We start from the raw sequence: 21085 nt of genomic DNA on the forward strand, positions 1-21085 counted from the left end.
AAAATGGTGAGGCATAACTGAAATATTCTTTATATTAGGAGCATTATGATCACAAAATTATACTTAACATATTAAATAATTTATGTCACAGGAAATCAGAAAAATAATTACAACACTGCACTTGTATCTTAATTTCATTTTTGGGGACCTTTTCCTGAAGACATTGTGATGGCATATAACCTTGGCAATGAGTTTTGTCTGTAACACTAAGAAAACCAACCAGTGTATGCAGCAACATTTGAAAGTGGCTGAGTGTCTCGGCTTGGGAAGACAGGTACCTGCTAGGGAAAGCTGGAGCTTCTCTTGGAATGGAGAATGTAAACCACGCCCCCTCCCACCCCCCCCCCACCCCCCCCCCCCCTTTTCCAATTATAAATTTGTAGTTAGAAGCTCTTAGGCAAAGATTTGGGGATAGAAACAGTAGTTCTTTACTAGTATGCATAACAAAGCAAAACAAAACCAACACCGACAGCATTAATAACAAAACAGTACCAAGAACCTTGAGGGCTTTGCTTTACAAAAACCCAGAAGAGTTCGGTCTCGGTGCCCCTGCAGGAATTCTCAGAACACCAAGCTAGAAGGCAGGAAGGTCCGGGACTGGTATCTGGGATGGCAGGATGTCCCCGGCAGGCAGGGGCAGGGTGTTCCAGCAGGGCAGGGGGGTGCAGGGTCACACTGGAGCAAAAAGAGCATGCTGAAGACGGCGGGGAAGGGCTGGCCCAGCTCCAGCAGGACGGCAGAGGAGCTCAGAATTCCAGGGCACCAGAGCAGATGATGGTAGATTTCCCAGGACTGGACTTTTCTGGTGACAGTGAACTCGTCCCGCAGCAATCTGGCCGTGTCCCCTCCGATGCTGAGAGCCAGAGAGAGCAGCTGCTTCTGGCTCCGCCCTTCACCTGCCCCCAGAACTCTCGTTATCCTCCCCTCCAGCTTTGTCCACCTCTTTGTTTTGGTTAAGTAATCCTAAGTATCCAACACTTGGTCTCCGTGGTAACTTATGGGAAAAAAAATCTTTAGAGTAGAAAAGGAACAAACCTAACCCCCAACACTGAGAGAGACTGTCAAATCTTCCTACGTGAACTTCAGGGTAAAGAATATTGGCCAAATCATTATTGCACAAGGCAAGTAATTAAATGTTACAAAACTTTACCTCTCATAAGTGCAAAAATTACCAAGTGATTATTCAATTAATTTCTATATTTCCATATGTTTCGAAAATATATTCATCTGCAAAAACGACCACACTTTAAAGTCTGAATACAAAATTCTGTACCATACATTTGCTAGCTACAACTGTGAAAGGCTTTTAGGTACCCTCTAAGTCCTGTGCTTTAGATAAGAAGCTTAATAGACTACAACTATTGATAGACTTGAACATTACAGTCTTTGCTTTAATACCTTCAAAGTTCAGGAAGACAATCATTAACAATAAAGAGCTGCATTTAAAAAAATGTATTTTTAGTATATGTAAAGAAAGTTTGCTTTTTAATGAAAATGGTTACTGCACATTACAGCTGATTATTAAGCAAAAGGCATGAATAAAGTTTTTCTTCCATTTATTTTGACAGAGGCTAAAGCACTTCACTCAAGCCCAATTTCCTCCATTAATCATTCACTCTTATATATGACATAGAAACAATGTATTTTTGAATTTAAAAAAAGTTGCAACTTTAATAGAGGGATATTAAAATCTTTACTTTAAAATTTTCTATTTGGTACTTTGTTATGGACAAATAAGAGAGACAGTGTGTTCTATATTGTTGATAATAGAAACAGAAACTGGGAAACTAATGGGAACGAAAGAGGTGGTTTAATTAAACCCTTCAGCTACTGTTTTTTGTATCCAACTCTTCCATGATTTTCTTGTACTACAGAAAATCACTTGGCTATTTCAATCATCTCTCAGCCTGATGAAAAAGATTCTTCAGTTTCTTCGTATTTACTAATGTTCCATCTTGCAGTCTTATTCGGCCCTCAGTAAGACAATAATGAAGTAAAACCTAGATGACAGATTCCAATTTCTGTGCAAATGAATAAAAGCTTTGGATAAAAGAAAAATGAAAATTATTTCTTGTACTTTTTCTCTTACTAAGTACATTTAAGAACTTATTACTCACACAAAAACAGCACAGCACATAATCAGGCAGTGAATTTATGAAACACAAAGAAGTTAAATTAATTCAGTTACATTTTTACATTCTACTTTTATAAAACTTTTTTTTTTTCTCTCTTCAAGAGCACACAAAATAAAATTCAAACTATAGTCTCTATATAATATACACAAATATAGTCTCTAATATAATCTCTGGTTGTTTCAAGAATCAAATTAGATACGGTTTTCATTTTTTTTTATTTTATACTTGTCTGATTTACAGTAGGAAGATAACACACACTCTATTATTACTAGCACTCTTGTTTGACACAATATGTTCTCCAGTCTAACGCTAAAATATTTTAATTCTAAATTAGCGTAATTTACCAAGTAATAGTTTCAAGCCAGTTCATTCACAGAACACTACAGAAGAAACACTCCCTAACATTTCACAGTAAGCTTTTTTTTTAACACTAGCTTAGTAATATCATCAAGGAAGTGCCTACCTAGGCAAAAGGTGTATTCACTACAAGACTTGACAATGCTGAAGTCAAAGCCCCATGCTTGGCCCAATCAGTGAGATTAGGATTTCTTCAAGAGAAGAGCAACTCTATGCTTTCAGCACCTGTAGTAGTATCCGCGGACAGCGGGGACAAGGAACTCTGCAGACCTGAGATATTCTAGAAACACGTGGCTTTATTACAAGGGTCCTGGGTAAAGAGGGCCTGCCTTCAGCCACCAGCCTCAGCTGAAGAGAAGCCCCAAAAGAGAGAATGGGGGGAGAGAGAGAGGGTATATCTAAGGGGTAGAAGCAGGGTAGGAGAGTAAGAGAACAGGGAAAAGAGGGTGGAAAGAGCAGGGGGGAAAGAGCAAGCGAGCAAAGGCAAAAGCGTGGGGGAAAAAGCAAGAGCGAGAGTACCTTGTTACAATACATTATATCTCTTTTTGTGTTGAATATTCTAATTTACAGTGACCAACCGGTGCAAGATACAAAACCTACAAACTTTGCATGCAGCCGATAAGAACTACTATATTACCATGTCATTTTATATTCTAAACTCTAAAGACTACTTTCTTATCTGTTTTCTCCCTGATGCCTTGGCAGGTGGAAAGGCAACATTCGTAAGTCCTTTTGTTTTCCTGTCCTTCAACTCATCTCCAGCTAATCACCGTTTTCCTGCCTCCCATGCCTACTTCTCAAAGCTGGCTTTCATTTCTATTTCACTCACAGGTTTTACATGCACATTATTTCTTACCGTACAATCATATCCATAAGTCCTTCCTGTTCTATCTTCCCCAACAAGCACCATGTAAGGTGTTGCTACCCTTTGAATACCAATTTGTTCCAGGAACAGAGACAGAGACCAAGACAGGCAAAGCAAAGAGGTCACTAACTACTCTTTCTCATTCAGCGATTGAAATACGCAATCTCAAACCTGAACAGGGTGAGGAAAGGATAGTGTTAGCAATGCATTGAACATGCACAGTGTGGCTCCTTGGAGAGGGAATGGAAGCCCTGGACAGCAAGTGATACTGGAGGCCTGTTTCAACACAGTTCAAACTGGCTACGCTGATCTCAATAAACCATTTGAAGGAGTAGCATCCTACTTTTGGTATGGTTACCTTTGTGGAAGGAAACTTAAAAGAGCCATGTCCAGAGCATAGCCTCTTGTCCTCCAGAACAACATTAGAAATTACTACTAGAAGAAAAACTAAACTACTGCTGTGGTTATGTTGATTTTTGTCACAGCTGTACAGCAGCACCAGGATCAGAGTGCACTTAGTCAAAGGCTATCTCAAATTAATTATTCAATATCAAGAGAAGAAATAAATCTATTATTGGAAAACAACCAAGATCCTTGCAACACACTCAGAATGCTAGTAGTCAAGGACTGTATTTGTTACATTTAACATTTAACCAAACGGCAACATCACAATACAGCAAGCGAAATACTGTTAAAATCTACATTTCACAGTGTCAGCAACACAGAAAGACCACAATGCCTGAAGTCATATATTAAGCATGACCCTGCTAGCTGTAATTTGTCCTTTCTCAAATTTGATAACTATCTGAAATTTCATTCCGCTTCCCAGTAAATGGAACTCATAGCCTGTATCTCTTTTCCCTCAGAGACAAATCCACAGTTCTTATCAAAGGATTTCCAAACTAGAGTACTCCATCTTTGATGGTCAGATCTATTTCCTGCAAACACAGATGGATTTGGTAAATTTGGTAAATCTTGAATGTTCACTACTAAACCAGGGTTTAAAATGCTAACCAAAGTTCCACAGAAGCCTCAGAGATTCAAACAGTAAAACAAGGCAGAGCACCAACCTCATCAATGATAATTGTTGCTTACTTAAAAGCCTTCACAATGGGAAGGTGGGGTAGTAGTTAGCAGACCAGCAATCAAGTGCAATTTTTTATAATCTTGATACCATTCTTGGGACCTCTGAAACCACTTTTTGACAGCTTGTATCCAAAGTCAAACCATAGCATACAACACGGCACCAAAAAATGCATGTATGCACAATCTTCAATAGTCAAACTAGAAACTTTTTTTGAAAAGATGTTTGTCTCAAGGATGAACAAGTGCACTCTTTTAGATAAAAGTTTGGTGATGACTGAAAGCCAGAAGGACAGAAAAAATACTAAAGAAGGAAAAAAAGATCTGTAAATATAGAACTGTATCTGCTCTGAATAAAATTAAAAAAAAGCACACAATAAAAAACACAAATGCAAGCAACTGACCACAAGGTGCTTTCATTCTGGATTATCTCATTCAAAGTGGAGTATGTTAAAACTAACCATATCTGAACTATGTATAAACTAAATATCACCACCTATTAAAGTTGTATCACAGCTTATGCATCAAAATTAATCAAATGTTTTCAACAAAGGCTTGTAAGATTGGTTATAATGCAACAAGACCAACAGAAAACAAGTATTCTTAGTATTTTATTTTAAAAATCCATTCTTAACTTAGTTCAGATCTAGGTTCCATCAGGCCATGAGTAAGGTGTTTTGTCTCCAAATGTGAAATAAAATACAAGCCTGACCACATGTTAATTTTAAGAACTAACCAAGAAAGACAGTCTCCAATTTTTATTCCCTGTTTATGGGATTTCAGCACTTATGTCTACATTCTTTGGAAAAGCTTTTTGTTAATCAGTGGTGTTCCTCACGTAATAGAGGTGGGGGCCAAATGTCAATTTGAGTAATGACATGTATTTGCTGAATTGAAATTCTTTCTACAGCTTCAGTTTTCATTTTTATTAAATATGGTGTTTTTATTGAGGAGTGTGGTTATTGCATTCAGCTCCACACATAGCCTTAGTCTGTTTCGCAACTGAAATCCCAAAAGGTAACATATACACACTATCACAGCCCTGACCCCACAGCCAGTGTAAAGAACAACATGGATTTAATAGGAGGCATACTATAAAATATGTATTGAAGATCTGATGCACAATGATGGGAATTTTTTTCCCTCCCTCCCCTCAAATCCTCAAAAACAAGGCTTCTGGAAATCATCGTCATTTTACTTAATTTAGTCAGGCCTGTCTTGTTGTGCATAGTTACAAGAGAGCTATTAAGGCTTTTCTCTCCCAATTTTCTGAGGGTAAAGACAGCCTTACATCAGTAACAAAGTGCTACAAGGCAGAATACAGTAGTAATGGACAAGTAGTCTTATAATTCTTACTATTAAAAAAAAAAAAAACAACAACAACAACAAAAAAAAAAAAAAAAAAAAAAAAAAAAAAAAAAAAAAAAAAGTACAAAAATCCTACACACACACACACACAAACCCAAACCCCAAACAAACCTCCACAATTCTGGTATAATTTTAGCAAAAGCATCCACTGCTAAAAATAGAGGGTTTTTTCATTTCTCCCTCCCCAACTTAAAGCTCTAAGTGCCGCAACTAATGTCTAATGTCTCCGCTCAATTTTTTCAGCTCTTTTTTAAGCATTTATTTATAAACAAAGTCATATTTACTGCAGTCTTACTTCAAATTTAGCAAGAAGTTACAAATTATTCCCATATAAATGAGTGCAGTATGTTTTTAATTTCTAGAAAAACCCCTTCTGCAGCTTTTATTTCGTATTCCAAAATGATACTACAGCTTTTTACAAAATAAGCAGTGTAAGGATTTTAAATTTAATGACATGGAAAGAAACTAAAGAAAGCCAAAGGATGTCAATTCTAGAAAAGCTAAGTTTATCTAGTTGTACAAGATAGAATTAACCTTTACTGTATTTCATCTGTAAAGGTAACTTAATATCTTCTTTCTTAAAATACAGTTAAAAAGACATAACTCCTTATTAGGTCACACATCTGAATATAAATGCAACTATCAAAACATGACCTAGTTCTGAAAAGCAAGAAGTAGAATACATTTTAAATGAGATTATAGTATTAAACTGAGATACAAAAAAAGAACAAAATAAGAGATTGGAAATAGTGTTCCCTAGATTCATAACATTCTACAGTGGTAAATATTATTTTGAGAATTATTTTCCCTCTTAACTATCCTACAGCCCAGTTGTTGCTGGGCAAGAAAAATACCATTATTATCTTCAATTTACAGATTAATTGCAGTGACCAAATGCAAATACAAAGTCTCTATACTTCTACACAAATTACATTTTGTAATGACAATTCTTAATAATAAAAGAAGGAACTCTAACTTGCTGTAAAATTAATATTCACTTATATTCATTAGGGCATCACACAATGGGACATTTTATGCACCCAACTAATCTAACCTCCTATATATATATATATTTTTATACTGTCTACCATTTCCTGATGTAGCGAGTGGCATAATGAGACCCCCCACCTGGCGTAATGCATTCAGCTCTGGGGTCCTCATCACAGGATGGACATTGACCTGCTGGTGTGAGTGTACTCTGCAGTGAGCCCAGAGGAGGGACACCAGTGTTATGAATAAGGTGTGGGGATTGGCTCATGCAAATGAGAAGTTGTTGAATATGGTGGGGAGAAGTTCTGTTGGGGTTTACAGTTCTTTTGACATGTACTTTTGTTGTTCCAGTATAGTTTTGAAGCCTTTTCCGTTGTCCCTTCAATACTCCCCTCCCCTTTTGTGGTTACTGCCTGGCAGCTCTGTCTGACAGGGCTGTAAAAACATACCAGGGAAGGAGTACACTTGCCCTTGTAAGAGGCGGCAGGGAGTGGAGGACACTTGTTCTAGGAGGCCTGGCAAGGTAACATGACACCACCAATCAGGATACAAGAAGGGCTCCATCCACCAATGAAAGGCATGAAAGGACTGACTGACAGGCCTTGGGAGGAGCCAAGTATACAAATATGGACAAAGCTACAGATTGGGGGAGGCACCAGAAGGACTAATAAGGACTACTCATAAATATTAACGAGCCTAATACAAACTCAGTATATAAAAAAGGAGGCGATGCCATTTTGTGAGCGGAGCCTTAGGTGGGCAGGAGTCCCATCACATTCCCAGTGCTGTTCCCCTCTTTCCTTTGTAATTTTAATGGGTTCTAATTGAATTTTATGTACTCATTCCTGCCCAGGTTTTGAGTTGTTTACAATACCAAGTTGATCAGAGAGATGGAGCATCTCTCTTATGACAAAAGGATGACAGAATTAGGATAGACCAGCCTGGGAAAGAGGAGACTTTGGAGCGACATAACTGCAACCTTCCAGTACCTGAAGGGAGCCTAGAAGAAAGATGGAGAGGGACTTTTTAAAGAGTCTTTAGCAACAGGACAAGATGAATGGATTCAAACTGAAAAGATGAGGGTTTTGGAAGAAATTCTTTACTGTGAGGCTGGTGAGGCACTGGAACGGGTTTCCCAGAGAAGCTGTGGATGCCCCATTCCTGGAAGCATTCAAGGGCAGGCTGGATGGGGCACTGAGAATGGTCGAGTGACACTGACTGAGGCAAGTAACTCACTGTAAGCCTTTTAGATAATACTGAAAATTTGCTCACATATTCAGTCGTTAAATACTCTCACAGGAACTTTAATGAAAATGAAAGCAATCAAACATTTTTCTCAAAGTTTTTTTTCAACCCTGAGGCAAAACAAATCATCAAGTAACTGAACATTTTCCAGTCATTTGGAAAAGAATGCCAAATCCAAATATTTCTTCAGACTTTAGAAATTTTCCCAATTAAAATTTGAAAATAATCAAGTAAATGAAACTATTTACTAATCATAAGAAAATCTTGAAACCACTTGCTCACATTTAAACATTAATAACAGCTGGTATTTCCAGTAACTTCAAGCTAAGGAAGGCTGAAAAATTATTACTTAATGGTAGAGAAAGCCTCCCAAAATTCTTACAAAGAAAATGAATGGAACAACTTGTTGCCACTTGCTCAGCATTCCAATAAAAGGACAAGTACTAGCATGACATACAGTATCAGCTGCAGGAAGTTAATGATCTATTCACTCCTAGTTATTTTACAGATTTCACTTATTTAAACAGCCTTGAGTGTCTATTTCACTTCAAAGACATGACAGTCATTTCAGGACATAAGTATCTCCCTGAATTACCTAATCAAAGTTTCATTCTTCAGCAGGTTGTCATTTACCAAAAAAACCCCTGCTATCCATTCATAACATTCTGCCAAACCAAAATGTGACATAGTTTTTAAGGAAATGCATCTGAAGAAATTTTCCAAGTAATTATTTATTCCTCAGAGTTGTGTGCCAAATTTCAAGTGACAGAATATGTTTTATATAGAAGTTAAATGTAGAAAATTAATTCCTTAAAACTTGGAACATTACACTTCTTTTTTCAACAGATTGTATCAGCAATAACCTGTTGAAAAGTACTTATATTTAAACTGATCAGCAGAGATGCAGAAATATAATTACTTGATGGTGAATTCCTAAAGTAAAACATGCAGAGAAATTACTACCTTAAAAATTGGTACAAGTTAATTGAAATCCAAAATTATTAACAGGTTTTACTACACTAAAATATATTAAACAAAATTTTAAAAGACCTTAGTAGCTAAATTTCTATCAACAGCTGATGTTTAACATATTTTTAAAATGTATTAAACTGTACTAATTATACAAACCAAAAGAGTGCAATAGTAAAAACTGAATTGTAAAGCACTTTCACGTCATCAGTCCATCCTGCGTAAAAACAGCAGGGCAAAACACCTCTATTTCAGTTGAGATTCAGCTTTTCTAGCATCCTTTTTAGAAGTCCAACTCAACTTGGAGCATTTTAAAAGAATAAATGCACCATGATTCATATTTATCAATATACTAAAAAATCCTTATGGGTTCTTTCAAATTCAAGATCTGTGATGTGATACTACACAGTTAGGGATACTCTACTACCTGTCCAGAATTAATTATGCATGTTTATGTTCACTCCTCTGATCTAACATTCTCAAGTTAAAGTTACAAGAACATTTTTCAAATGAGAGGTTACTCACCCAATTCATTAATAGTTGCTCTTGCTCTGGAGACAAAAGAACTAACTTCACTTGAGTGCATTTTTGCCCTTTCCTTAAGGTCAGCACCTGTAAGTGACATTTCATATATATATATGTTAGCAAATTGTAAACAGTAATTTAGTTACATTTTCAAAAGTAAAATATTTCTTCATTTATAAAAATTTTAAGTCTACTTCTGAACAAGGAGTTTAAATTGGTAATATATATTTTCCACAGATTTCAAGGAAAACATATTTATCAAGGAAAGACAAAAAAAACCCACCAAAAAGCCCAAAACAAACAAAAAAGAAATTATCCGTAACTAGATTTTCATTGAGTATATTCTTCCCAGTGACATATCTTTTTCTCTTATTTAAAATAGTTTATGAACAGTAGTATTTATGCTTATAGTTCATCTGTCTTACTATTTTATTTTCCCAACTGTGTCACAAAGTCTGATAAACATGTGTTTTTCATACTGTACTCTTGTTATTCTCTTACTGGTAGATCATATAGAACATACATTGCATGGCTTTACATTAACAGACTATCTATATCTAAATAAAAATGCTACAGTGGACAAATTTTTCAACTCACTTTCCACTCATTTACCTAAATTTATTTTGGAAAAAGTTACATATACCATCTTTTTTGTTTGTAAAAAAAAAGCCACATCTTGAAAATGTTTACCTATTTCTTCATGACTATATAAAAATAAGCTAGTTTAATAAGCATACTATAGCTAGACATGGACACAATGTGTTTTTAAAAACTCTCTTTTCAGAAAAGCTGACATTTTCACTCATGAGCGTGTTAAAAAAAAGAAAATTAACAATAATAACCATAACAATAATAATAGCTAAATACAGCAGCCTATCTTTATTATAGATGAAAAATACATTAAGAAGGCAAAACCTGCATAGACACATTTATTCTCTAAAGAAGTCAAACAGTCACAATGCAACCTAGGGTGTGTTTGTTTCATTTGGTAAAAATTAACCTACTGAGCTAGTCTCTTTGTATGGCTGAAAAGGGGTTTATATTTCTCTACCCTGACAACACTATCCATTCAGGAAAATGCACTGAACCTGAGGGTGAAGACTGTAGCTCAGAATTTTTTTAATTATGTACTCATAGGTTTCATTTCACCTTTTAACTTTCTGGACTTAACTCATGGTAGGCCATCCTGGCCCTCTTGATCAAACATAGCTTTAGACATACTTTTGTTGACAGCATTAGTTGTAATGCTAAACTAGGCAAGCTCTATGAAAATCAGTATCTCAATCCAGTATTTTTTGACGGACATCTGCTTATTGCTTTAAAGTACAATGCCTAATAATGCAGCTCTACATCTTTATTTCTACCATAGCAAAGCTCCTCATTTAACTGTGACTTCTGTTCTCCTTCTTTCTATGTCAATATAAAAACAATGAAGCATCAGTCCTGGGGCTGCATTTGCTTATTTCCTGCTAAGTAATGTTAAGCTTAATTTATAGTATCAGGCACTTTGCCAAAAACTTCCAAACAACCTTCTAGAATGTGCCCCAACTGAGACAGTAGGACAGGCCAGTTGACGAAACAGTACAAAACAGGAATTATTACAGTCAAGCCTGCACTGCAGAAAAATTGCAACTGCTACCTTAGTAATTCACAATCAGTGCATAAAGAAATCTTGCCAGGAACCCAAAAAGCAAACAAAATTTGCATCCATAAATCTGGATAGAATGCCAAATCATATAAAACTGCAAGCAACTTTCACAAATCCATTTATGTATAGAGTTCTGGAGCTAAAAGGAGGTTTTCAAATGTCATGTTTAAGAAGCTAAATGGTAAATTGCTTTAAAAGTCACATCAGCAAGCATGCGAATAAAAAAATATCATTTACTTGATATCAGTTAAAGTCTGGATTTAGCTTCTTCAACTCTGTTCAAATCACTGCCTATGTAAGAAACTGTATGCTTTACGAACAAAAACCTCTTTAGCTGTGCAATCTGACTCAAAACTTTGATGCACTGATATCCTGCTCACTGGGCATCCTCTTGAAAAGCATTATTAAAAAAAACACCTAGCAGTACTGTGAGGAAAATCTTCTGTCAGTAAAAGATTAAAGCAATTTTTATAGTTTGATTTATTCAGACTAGAACATATGCACAGAAAAATGGACTCAACCAAAATAAATCTCAAATCTAAAATAAAAAATACACTGCAGACTTCTTCCTTCAGTTAGATTATACATTTCCTTGAAGATATTTATATAAATTGATTAAATATTTAACAAAAACCTTGTTTAGGAACGGATTAAATTATAGCTTCTAATTTAAAATTAACAATATTGACTATTGTAAAGAAATTTCAAGTACATAGTTGATCTTAATGCCTTAACCAATTCCTGTAAACTAACATCTCTTTTTTTTTTAAGTGTTTCTCCCTCATAAATGTCAAGGAAATGGAAAGAGCCCTTTTGGTAGCCCTTTTTCTATTTTAGCTCTCTGAAGAATAATAATAGTAACTGAAGCTTTCTCAGAGGGAAGAATTTTAGTGAGAAGCCATTCACTGCACTCCAAAAAGAACATATGCCTTGGCATCCTCTGGGTCACAGGAAATGGAACTGTCACCAGCTTAATACTTTTTGTTCCTGTTATAAGATTTGACTATTGCTCAAAGAGTTATTGATGAATTCTGACCCACATAGCAAAGAACTGTTCATATAGTTCTTCAAAATCAGAATTAGAAAAGGTTATGTTTCTGAAGCTAGCCATGAAGGAGAATGCAGGTTGAACCACACAGTTCTGCTCTCTCAGCTACTAAAACCAAAGACCCCTCCTATCACCCCAGTTTTTTCTACTTCTAAGTAGCTGAAAATAGTATTTGCTTAACTGCTAAGAGCAACGATGTAGCTATGGTCTTCAAACCACAAAAAGTCTGGCACAACAAAACTCTACAATTTTTCTGTGGGCCACAGCTGAAATCTGTGGAAAGTTTGACCTATCCGCTCCCCCACATCCACTCCCAACAGACTCCAGGGGCTCTATTCTGAGTCCATTCTTTCTCACCACACCAAATACAGAACTCTCTAAGAGGTTCTACCCAAGAAGGAAAACAGCAAAACCAAGCTACCAGGGAGCAGAGGCAAATGAACTGCTGCAGTCTTGATGGTACACTGTAATTATGTCCCCACATCCATCCAGTTTGTACTGGAGCATGAATCATTGTTTCCTCCATATTGAGCTTCCTGGCATCTTGATTCTTTGTCCCACTAATTGATTTTCATCCACTCAGAACAATAGCAGAAGCGTGATTTTAGGAGTTATGCTCCCCAATTCTCACCTCCTTGTTCCCAGCATTTTATGAACTACATTTTAAAGATTTTGAAATGTGAAGTGATTGTGAATTTTCAAATTACAAACTGCTACCGCAGAACAAAAGAGAAGTGCCACAGTGAAAGACTACATTGACAGTACCATCAACCACTTCCTCGTACAGCTATAACAGCATTTGGTCAGGTACTCTCCACTTGTGAATAAACTCTTCTTCAATCAACTTAATTCACAGAAGTATCACTCCAAAATTTACACAGCAAACAGGGTAGGAGAGAACTTTCCTGACACCTTTCAATGAAAAGATATGTTTGAAAAATACCAGTGTAAACAGCAGTCTTTTAGTGGTCAGCAGTGATCTGGTATTTCCAGATCTAGTCTTGAAACTGATGTACGGAAGACACATGCTGTTTTAAATACTACCTACACTTGTACTCAGGTTGGTCAATCCAAAAGAAAATCTCTGTTTGATTTTGATCCATCACTTTCTCATTTCCCTCCTTCAATATTGGAAGAAAATAGGAAGGCTAGTTTATTTGCCTTTTTTACCTTACTTACCCTGAATACGAAGATGCTGTCGTAATAATTCTCTTTCACATGGTTTCAAATATTTGGCTATTCAATGGTTGGCTGTAATACACTGTCAGTTGAGAGAATTACTGCAGCAGGTGCTTGACTTCCACTTCACAATGATGGCAGAAAAATGTTTATTTGAGAAAGGCAAGGGCAGCTCAGCAAGATAGGGATATTGCTGTTACTCACCAGAGGTCTTCCACCTACACCTACCTATGTATGACAAGGATGGCTTTTAACTCAGAGAACACACAAAGGAAACCAATTTTACAGTGATTATTCTGATGCCATGCCTCCTGCCCTATTGGATATTTTTACAAACTTGCTAATCAAAATTTATATACTGTTGAAAAGCTATATGTTCTGTTTGTAAAATACGTTCCAACTATAAGCCTCTGTCCTGGTTTAGGGCAAACTTGGGAGAAAACAGCCTCACTTTCCAAATAATATAAATGCCTAGAAATTTTCTTGTATGGACTATTTTATGCGAGTTCCAAAACACATCCCAAAATCTCTAAATGAAAAACGCATAATGTAATGGTTTATATATGATACTTTAAAATTAAACTTTATTCAATAAATACTTTGTATTAAAAAATATGTTTTTTAGAAAGCAGGCACACCAAAATTAAACAATGAAGTTATTCTATGAAGTGTCCAAAAGGTTCTTGAATTGTCTTTTGTCTGAGAAGAGGAAAGGAAGTGACACATGCACAGGCATTTGAGATAGAATAAAGCATTAAATTCTTGGTGCAGCAGCAGTGTTATCATGAGCTTGTCCTTTGATCTTACCAAACACAGATCAACCAGTTCTCTCAACACACTAAAATTTCAATAAGGAGGTAACACTAGGGAATATCAGAAGATAATGTCTTGCATACTATATCCAATTCTTTTGTATCTTGTCAGCAAGAACTAAGAACACTGCAAACAGCAAAACACAAAGGCACCACCAATCAATTCAAACAGGTTAAGGAATTTATGAAGGAAACATATAGTGCTTTTAGCTAGAAATACAAAACACACACCAACTCACCGATTAAAATGCTAAGAATTCTTATGAACCCTCATCTTATTCTCATACAACGCATTTAAGCAGACTATGAATTAATATTCATCCTTTTCCACACATACTGAACTAAATAAAATACTGAAGGCAAAGGGCCAACTTTGACATACATTATAGATTAACTTATAACCACTAAAAAAAATCCATTAAGGTACGTGGAAATATCTTTACTTAAAAGCAGATGTGTGCAACTTCTAGAGATGTCATTCCAAGAAATCCAAGAAACCATTAGCAGAACACCAGTAAACTTCTACAAGGTGAAGAATACCACAAGATGAAGCAGTACATACATATGTGAAGACCACACTATAGTCAACTCACATTCAAAACCAGAAAGATTCATCCACATTTCTTTTTTTTTCCAATTTCAAAGAACTTCAGAAATAAAGATTTTACATCCTGAAATCTATTTAGGACAACTTAACTCCCAATTTTAAAACTACAATACCCTATGAAATAAATGTATTTATTTAAAGATAGTGTCAAGTCTAACACAAGTAGAACTTTATTAACACAGTAGTAAGTCATGAGTATTATTCTACTGATATATACTTACAATTTATATCCTTAAAATCCACAAAAGCATCATTTAAATTCGATCATAATAATGTTGTCATATAGATTAATGATTTTTACTCCAGTTTCAACTAATATTTTTCTGCATATAAAGCTACAAGCTTGACAAATCACAGCACAAAACAATGTCAGTCACTACTGAAACCTCTTGCCCACATAAAACATTTTATGCTTTGCAGAAAATATATGCATGTATACCAGTGCAATTCCATTGCACCTCCAGCTCAGCCAGACCCAGCATACTCAGATCATCAATCTGTAACCATTAGGGCTATTACTGACTGTAATCCTGAACGCAAATGAGTTCAGGCTGCTCAATCAAGAACAGGCAAAATGTGTCATAATTATTGACACTCTGGAACACATTCCACGAAGTTAAAAAAAAAAAAATCACTTTATCTTCTCATATAAAACCTCTAGAAGTGACCTGGTCCAAACTTCTATCAAATGCACAGCCCTAGATGAGGTTGTCTGGGGTCCTTCCAAGTCTTTAATACTGTTGGCAAGGGAGATTCCACCATTTCTCTGGGAAAGCTATTCCTATGATTAATTCTTAATTAATCTTCTCACACTGATCTTTTTTTTTTCTTTTAATTTGGATGGTATTCCTCTAGAGCAACCTGTGCACACTGCCTTTTCTGTCGCTGTATAAACCCTCACAAATAAAGTATTTTTCTCTAAATCTACCTGGCACAGTTAGTTACCTCTCCCCTCCCAGCAACCTCCAACCCGCTAATCATGGTATGTGGCCTATGAAGTGCTGAGCAGAATAAGCACATGCCTTAATCTACTGATGATTCTCCTGATGCACTCCATGACACTGTTTGCCTTCTTTACACAGTATTATAGTACTAATTCATGTTAAGTTTGCTGTCTCCCAGAACCCACAAGTGCTTTGCAGCCAGTGCGTTCTCAGCCTGTTCTGCCACTTAAGTTTATTCCACTCCAGATACAGTTCCTATTTATCTTTGTTAAAACTCACACAATTCTTGTTGGTCCAATTTTTCAGCCTCTCAAGGTTTCTCTGAATGAATGGTGGCTCCTCCTCAGACATCTCCCCTCCTTGCACTTTGAAGTCATCTGCAAGCTCAGGGATGGTTCAGTCCTATCATTAGAATATTTACAAATATATTGAATAGCACTATCAGACCCAGCATCAACTTTCAAGGAACTCTACTCTAAGGACCACTAACAGTTAGACTTTGAGCTGCTAACATAACACTGCCCTTTGATCTTTAGAGATGAGACACTTTACACAGTCTGTACGTCTAAATTCTATCTTACCAACTTCTCTACAGGAATACTAGGGTGAACATGTCAAGTTCCTTGTTTAAATCAAGAGCATCTGTAACTCTTCTTTCATCCACCGAGTAAGTGGTTTCATCACAGAAAACATCATGTTGGTAAAGCACAATTTACCTTGGTAAGTCTGAGTTGGGTTTTCCCAGCCCTTTTCTTTCTTGTCTTTCATATTCTTGGAAAAAACTTCAATAAACACTTGTTTCACAAACACTTTTTCTCCCAAAAATGTGGTGAGACTGACAGCTCTGCAGTTCCCCAAATTTTCATTTCTCTAGATGGGTATAGTATTTGATCTTTTCCAGTCACTTAGGCCTTCAATGACCTTTCAAATAAGATAGATGGTGGACCAATTCAAATGCATCCCACCAAAACTGTTCATGTCTCCAACTGCTACAGCTGGATCTTAACTCAATCCTACTATACCACTGTTTTGCTCTTAACTCTGTTGTTGCTTCTTGGCATAGAGACTTGGGAGCTGACCTTTCCCAGGCAAAGAGAAAATGGAATACTTCTACCTTTACTGTGTTGTCCATAATTAAGCTGTCAGACCTGTGCAGTGGGAGACCTACATTTTCCTTGACCTTACATTTGGTACTAACATACTTACAGGAGTTTTTCTTGTTGCTCTTAATACCTGGCAGTTCAAACTCCAGTTGAGTTTTTTCCACCCTAGACATATTTCTGCATAACTGAGCACTTTGGAAGTCTGTCCCATTTTCCAAGGGTGAATAAACAACTCCTCCAAAAATATAAAAACAATATTTAAGAGATTAAAAGACAAGAATTTTTAAATTTTTTTGTCACAATAAAAATGGATATTCAAATCTAAATGTTTAAAAGGTAAAGAATACACAAAGTTAAAATGTACTGAATACGCTATATACTGCGTTCCTAAATATTTTCAAGATTTTAGATTCAAACTGACTCTACCAATACTTCTAAATCAGTTACTAACTCATAACATTAAGAAATGAAACATCATTTCAGAGAGAGAGAGAGATCTGAAATTTAAAGACAAAAAGTGAAAAATCATACCAAAATATCTACTAAACAAAGAACTGCTAGCAACTTGCTTCTGAGGATCAGCTTCTTTTAGGAGTGCTACTGAACAGGAAGATCTTACAAAGCAGTGTAATTTACTCTACGTTTTCTGTGATCTGAGATTTTATATTTAGATTTGAAATTAAATGTGCATGTAACAGGTAAAATTTATATCAAAAGATCATTTCCTCAGAGAATAATCTGTAAAAAATCATGTATGGTTGTCAAAACATGGCTCTGCATAACTTTTTGTTTGTTTGTTTTTTGTTTTATTTTCTAACTCCTTAAGGATTGATAAAAAACCCTAAGATTCTCATTAACTTTGCCCATGCTGCAGAGTACCTTGAAACTTTTCAATGAGGAAAGAATGCCACAACATTTATTCTAAGTTTCTTCAAACTCTCCCTTGTTCTCATACTTAATTTTTCCTTTATTTCTTAGTTTGAAGTTAAACAGACATGATCACCAGTTCTATGTGGCAAACATGACTTGGATCTCTACATTTTGGTACACCTCTGTTGTGGTTTAACCCAAGCTGGCACCTAAGTATACCACACAGCCACTTATTCACTCCAGCTCCTTACCAGTGTGATGGGAATGAAAATCAGGAAAAGAGTTGAGATAAGAACAATTTAATAATGAGAGTGAAATAAGAATAATCATCTTCATAATGTCAACAACAATAACAACTGATACAAGAAAAAAGAGAGATACAAATGAAGGCCAAGGAGAAAAAACACATGATGTACAATGGGTCACCACTCACCTGTTCCCCAGCAGCAATCAGCAGCTCTCAGCCAACTGCCTCCAGTTAATAAACTGGGCATGACATTCCATGGTAGGAAATAGCCCTTTGGCCAGTTTGGGTCAGCTTGTCCTAGCTGTGATGCCCCTCAGCTTCTTGTGCACCTGCAAAGCCTTTGGCTTAGGGTAAGCACTACTTAGCCGCAACCAAAACATCAGTGTGTTGTCAACATTATCCTCACACCGAATCTAAACAACAGCACTGTAACAGCTACTAGGAAGAAAATAGACTCTGTCCCACCCAAAACAAAAACCATGTAATGATTTCATTAAGGTAGGAAACAAAAAACACAATGGTAAAGAAATCAGTAATATACCACAAAATACTAAGCAACTGCTTAAAATCTTCTCATATAAAATGGAATAGAGAACTTCAAAAGGTACATAAAAGTATTCGGATATTTTCTGGATGCACAAAATTCTTAGAAAGTCAGCAATTGCAAAGATCCAGAATGATTTGAAACTAATATAAGTAAGGGTACATATGTTCATGGGCATTAGGAAGATATTTGAATATGCAATATGTAAGGAACCAAAAAAGTAAAACCACAGCACTACCACGAGATTCAGCTTTAACAGTGAATTAATATACTAAGATCAGGATTCGAAGTGCAAAGAGCTAAACAGTCACTGGCTGAAAACACAGACCTTGGCCCTATGCCTATCTAATTGGGTTATCTCTCAGCCTTTGGTACTGTTACACAAACATACTAAGGAGATTATGACATATTTTTCATAATTGCCTGGTAAATATCACTTTATCTAAGAAAATAGTTCACAATATATGGTTAAAGCACCTTTCACAACTTAGGAGAAAGCACCCTTCAAAACTAAAGAGTAATCATCTACTTTCAGTTGTTGCCATTTGCTTTACTAAAGACCAACCATCAATCTTGTTGCACACCTGTACAGACACAAATCTTTGCAAACACCATCTGAACTGAGTACAAATGAAAATGCATTTACATATAACAATTATAAAAAGCAAGCTGCATTCTAAATTTCAAAACAAAATGAGAAAGACAGTCACTGCAGTCATTTTAGTTGACAGAAAAACAGTTTGGCATGAAGGCTGCCATGTATATTTCCTACATAAGGAAGTAATTTAAATTAATAAAACCAAATTCTTTCATTTGTACTGTATATTCCTAAAGTTATCTAAATGTGGATATATGATTTTTAAGCCAAAATAGATATTTATATTCTTCCATATAACATTGGCCATAATAATTTATTAGCATGACTTGATATCTGCAGTTTTTGCACATATACCCTCCTGTCAGAGAGACATTCCTGAGAACCATCCAACTGTGAAAAACAAACAAAATGTCTGCAATTCCTATATATTTAAGCCTGTGGCAAGATGCCGGTCCTCAACATTCCCTGTTTGGTAAAATGGCAGCATTATAGCTCCACTGTAAGTTATCTTACATATCTTGCAATAATTTACACGTAGATCAGCATATTTTAAAGCACTAGCTGCTATATCAGTTCTCCCAAATAGGATATTTCAGAAGGTACAACTTCAGGGATAGAGGGGGGAGGGTTGCCTATTTTTTTTTCCTTTAAGATTTTGAATTTTGAGACTTTCTGAAAGGCCCAGGTGCTACTTCACACAAGTTTCCACTGTGTGAAAAAAAATCTAGGAATCCTGAATATAAACAACTAACTTCATATTTAAAGGGTCTAAAATCTTCTTCCAATGCCTATGCAAATTCAGATCAGCTATAGCTTAAAGTCAGCTGGCTCTTTTTTCCATCCTCTGTGTCCAGCTCTAAATTTAGACACAAACAACAATATTCCTCCTGTTAACCTCTTCAGCTGAAAAAAAACAAAAACAAAAACAAAACAAAACAAAACAAACAAAAAAAAAGTTTACACCTTACATGTGTTTCCTGAAATCATACTCACTTGCAAAAGCAGGGAAAAAAAGAATCATTATAAAGATACAAACCTCATCTCTTAAAAATAAAGCGAATTTTTTCACTAAATATCAACCAGCTTTCTTTGTGAAACTTGCATCATCCAGTCTCTCCCCAGTCCCTATTCTCTTATAGCTCCTATTACAACAGGACTTCCGGAAGTTTCCTCCATGAAACCTGAAATAAACCAGTTATGGCTGGTCTTGGCTTGGGTAGAGTTAATTTTTTTTTTCTTTTCATCTGGAATGAGGCTGTGTTTTGGATTTGTGCTGAGCATAGAGCCAATAATATAGAGATGTTCTTGTTATTGCTGCACAGGGCTTATACAGAGCTATGGCCTTTTCTGCTTTTTGTACTGTCACGCTGCTGAGGAGACTGGGGGCGCATCAGATGGAACACAGACATAAGGTGACAAAGGACAAGTGACTACAACTGACCAAGGGGATATTCCAGAGCATGTGGCATCATGCTCAGGACAATGGTGGAAGATCATATACAGTGTGGCAGAAGAAGAAGGAAAGGAAAGACATTTGGAGTGATTTTTCTTCCCAAGTCACTGTCACACTTGATGTGGCCCTGCTCTCCTGTCAAAGGCTGAACACCTCCCTGTCCATGGGAAGTGGTGAATGAATGCCTCGTTTTACTTTTCTTGTGTCTGCAGCCTTTGATTTCCCACTTAAACTGTCTTTATCTCAGTTCATAGGTTTTATACCTTTTACTCTTCCAATTCATTCTCTAATTCCACTGAGGTGAGAGCGTGAGCAAGCAGCTGTGTCTGCTTAGTTCCCAGCTGCTTGCTGGGAACTAAGCACAGCTGGGAAAAGTATGAGGATAGGACCGTTACATGTTTCCAAAGAGTAAATTAAGACATTATTTTTTGATTCTGTGTTATGTCTCAGTTCTACTGATTTCTGTCAGGCTAACAAATCAGGACCACCAGAAGA

At 36.2% G+C, this 21085-nt stretch overlaps 1 protein-coding gene and 1 long non-coding RNA gene across 6 annotated transcripts in view; both read right to left on the reverse strand.

The window, feature by feature from the left end:
• The window catches only part of AUH (AU RNA binding methylglutaconyl-CoA hydratase), a 112915-nt gene that overhangs the window by 64258 nt on the left and 27572 nt on the right, over positions 1-21085 (reverse strand). For 4 of the 5 annotated variants that reach the window (XM_083882859.1, XM_083882857.1, XM_083882858.1 and 1 more), the window contains exon 4: positions 9538-9624. In XM_083882859.1, the coding sequence (XP_083738985.1) occupies positions 9538-9624 (87 nt within the window). Of the gene's footprint in view, positions 1-374; positions 2041-9537; positions 9625-21085 lie in introns of those variants that run through there. The other variant, XM_083882860.1, reaches the window with a different exon arrangement.
• On the reverse strand, positions 15968-18307 carry LOC310923276. The gene is made up of 3 exons (XR_014592573.1): positions 18175-18307; positions 16982-17113; positions 15968-16177 (listed from the first exon to the last, which is right to left on the reverse strand). It is a non-coding gene; the product is annotated as an uncharacterized lncRNA (long non-coding RNA).

Source organism: Zosterops lateralis (assembly GCF_965231275.1).
Source record: "Zosterops lateralis genome assembly, chromosome: Z".
Taxonomy (NCBI): domain Eukaryota; kingdom Metazoa; phylum Chordata; class Aves; order Passeriformes; family Zosteropidae; genus Zosterops; species Zosterops lateralis.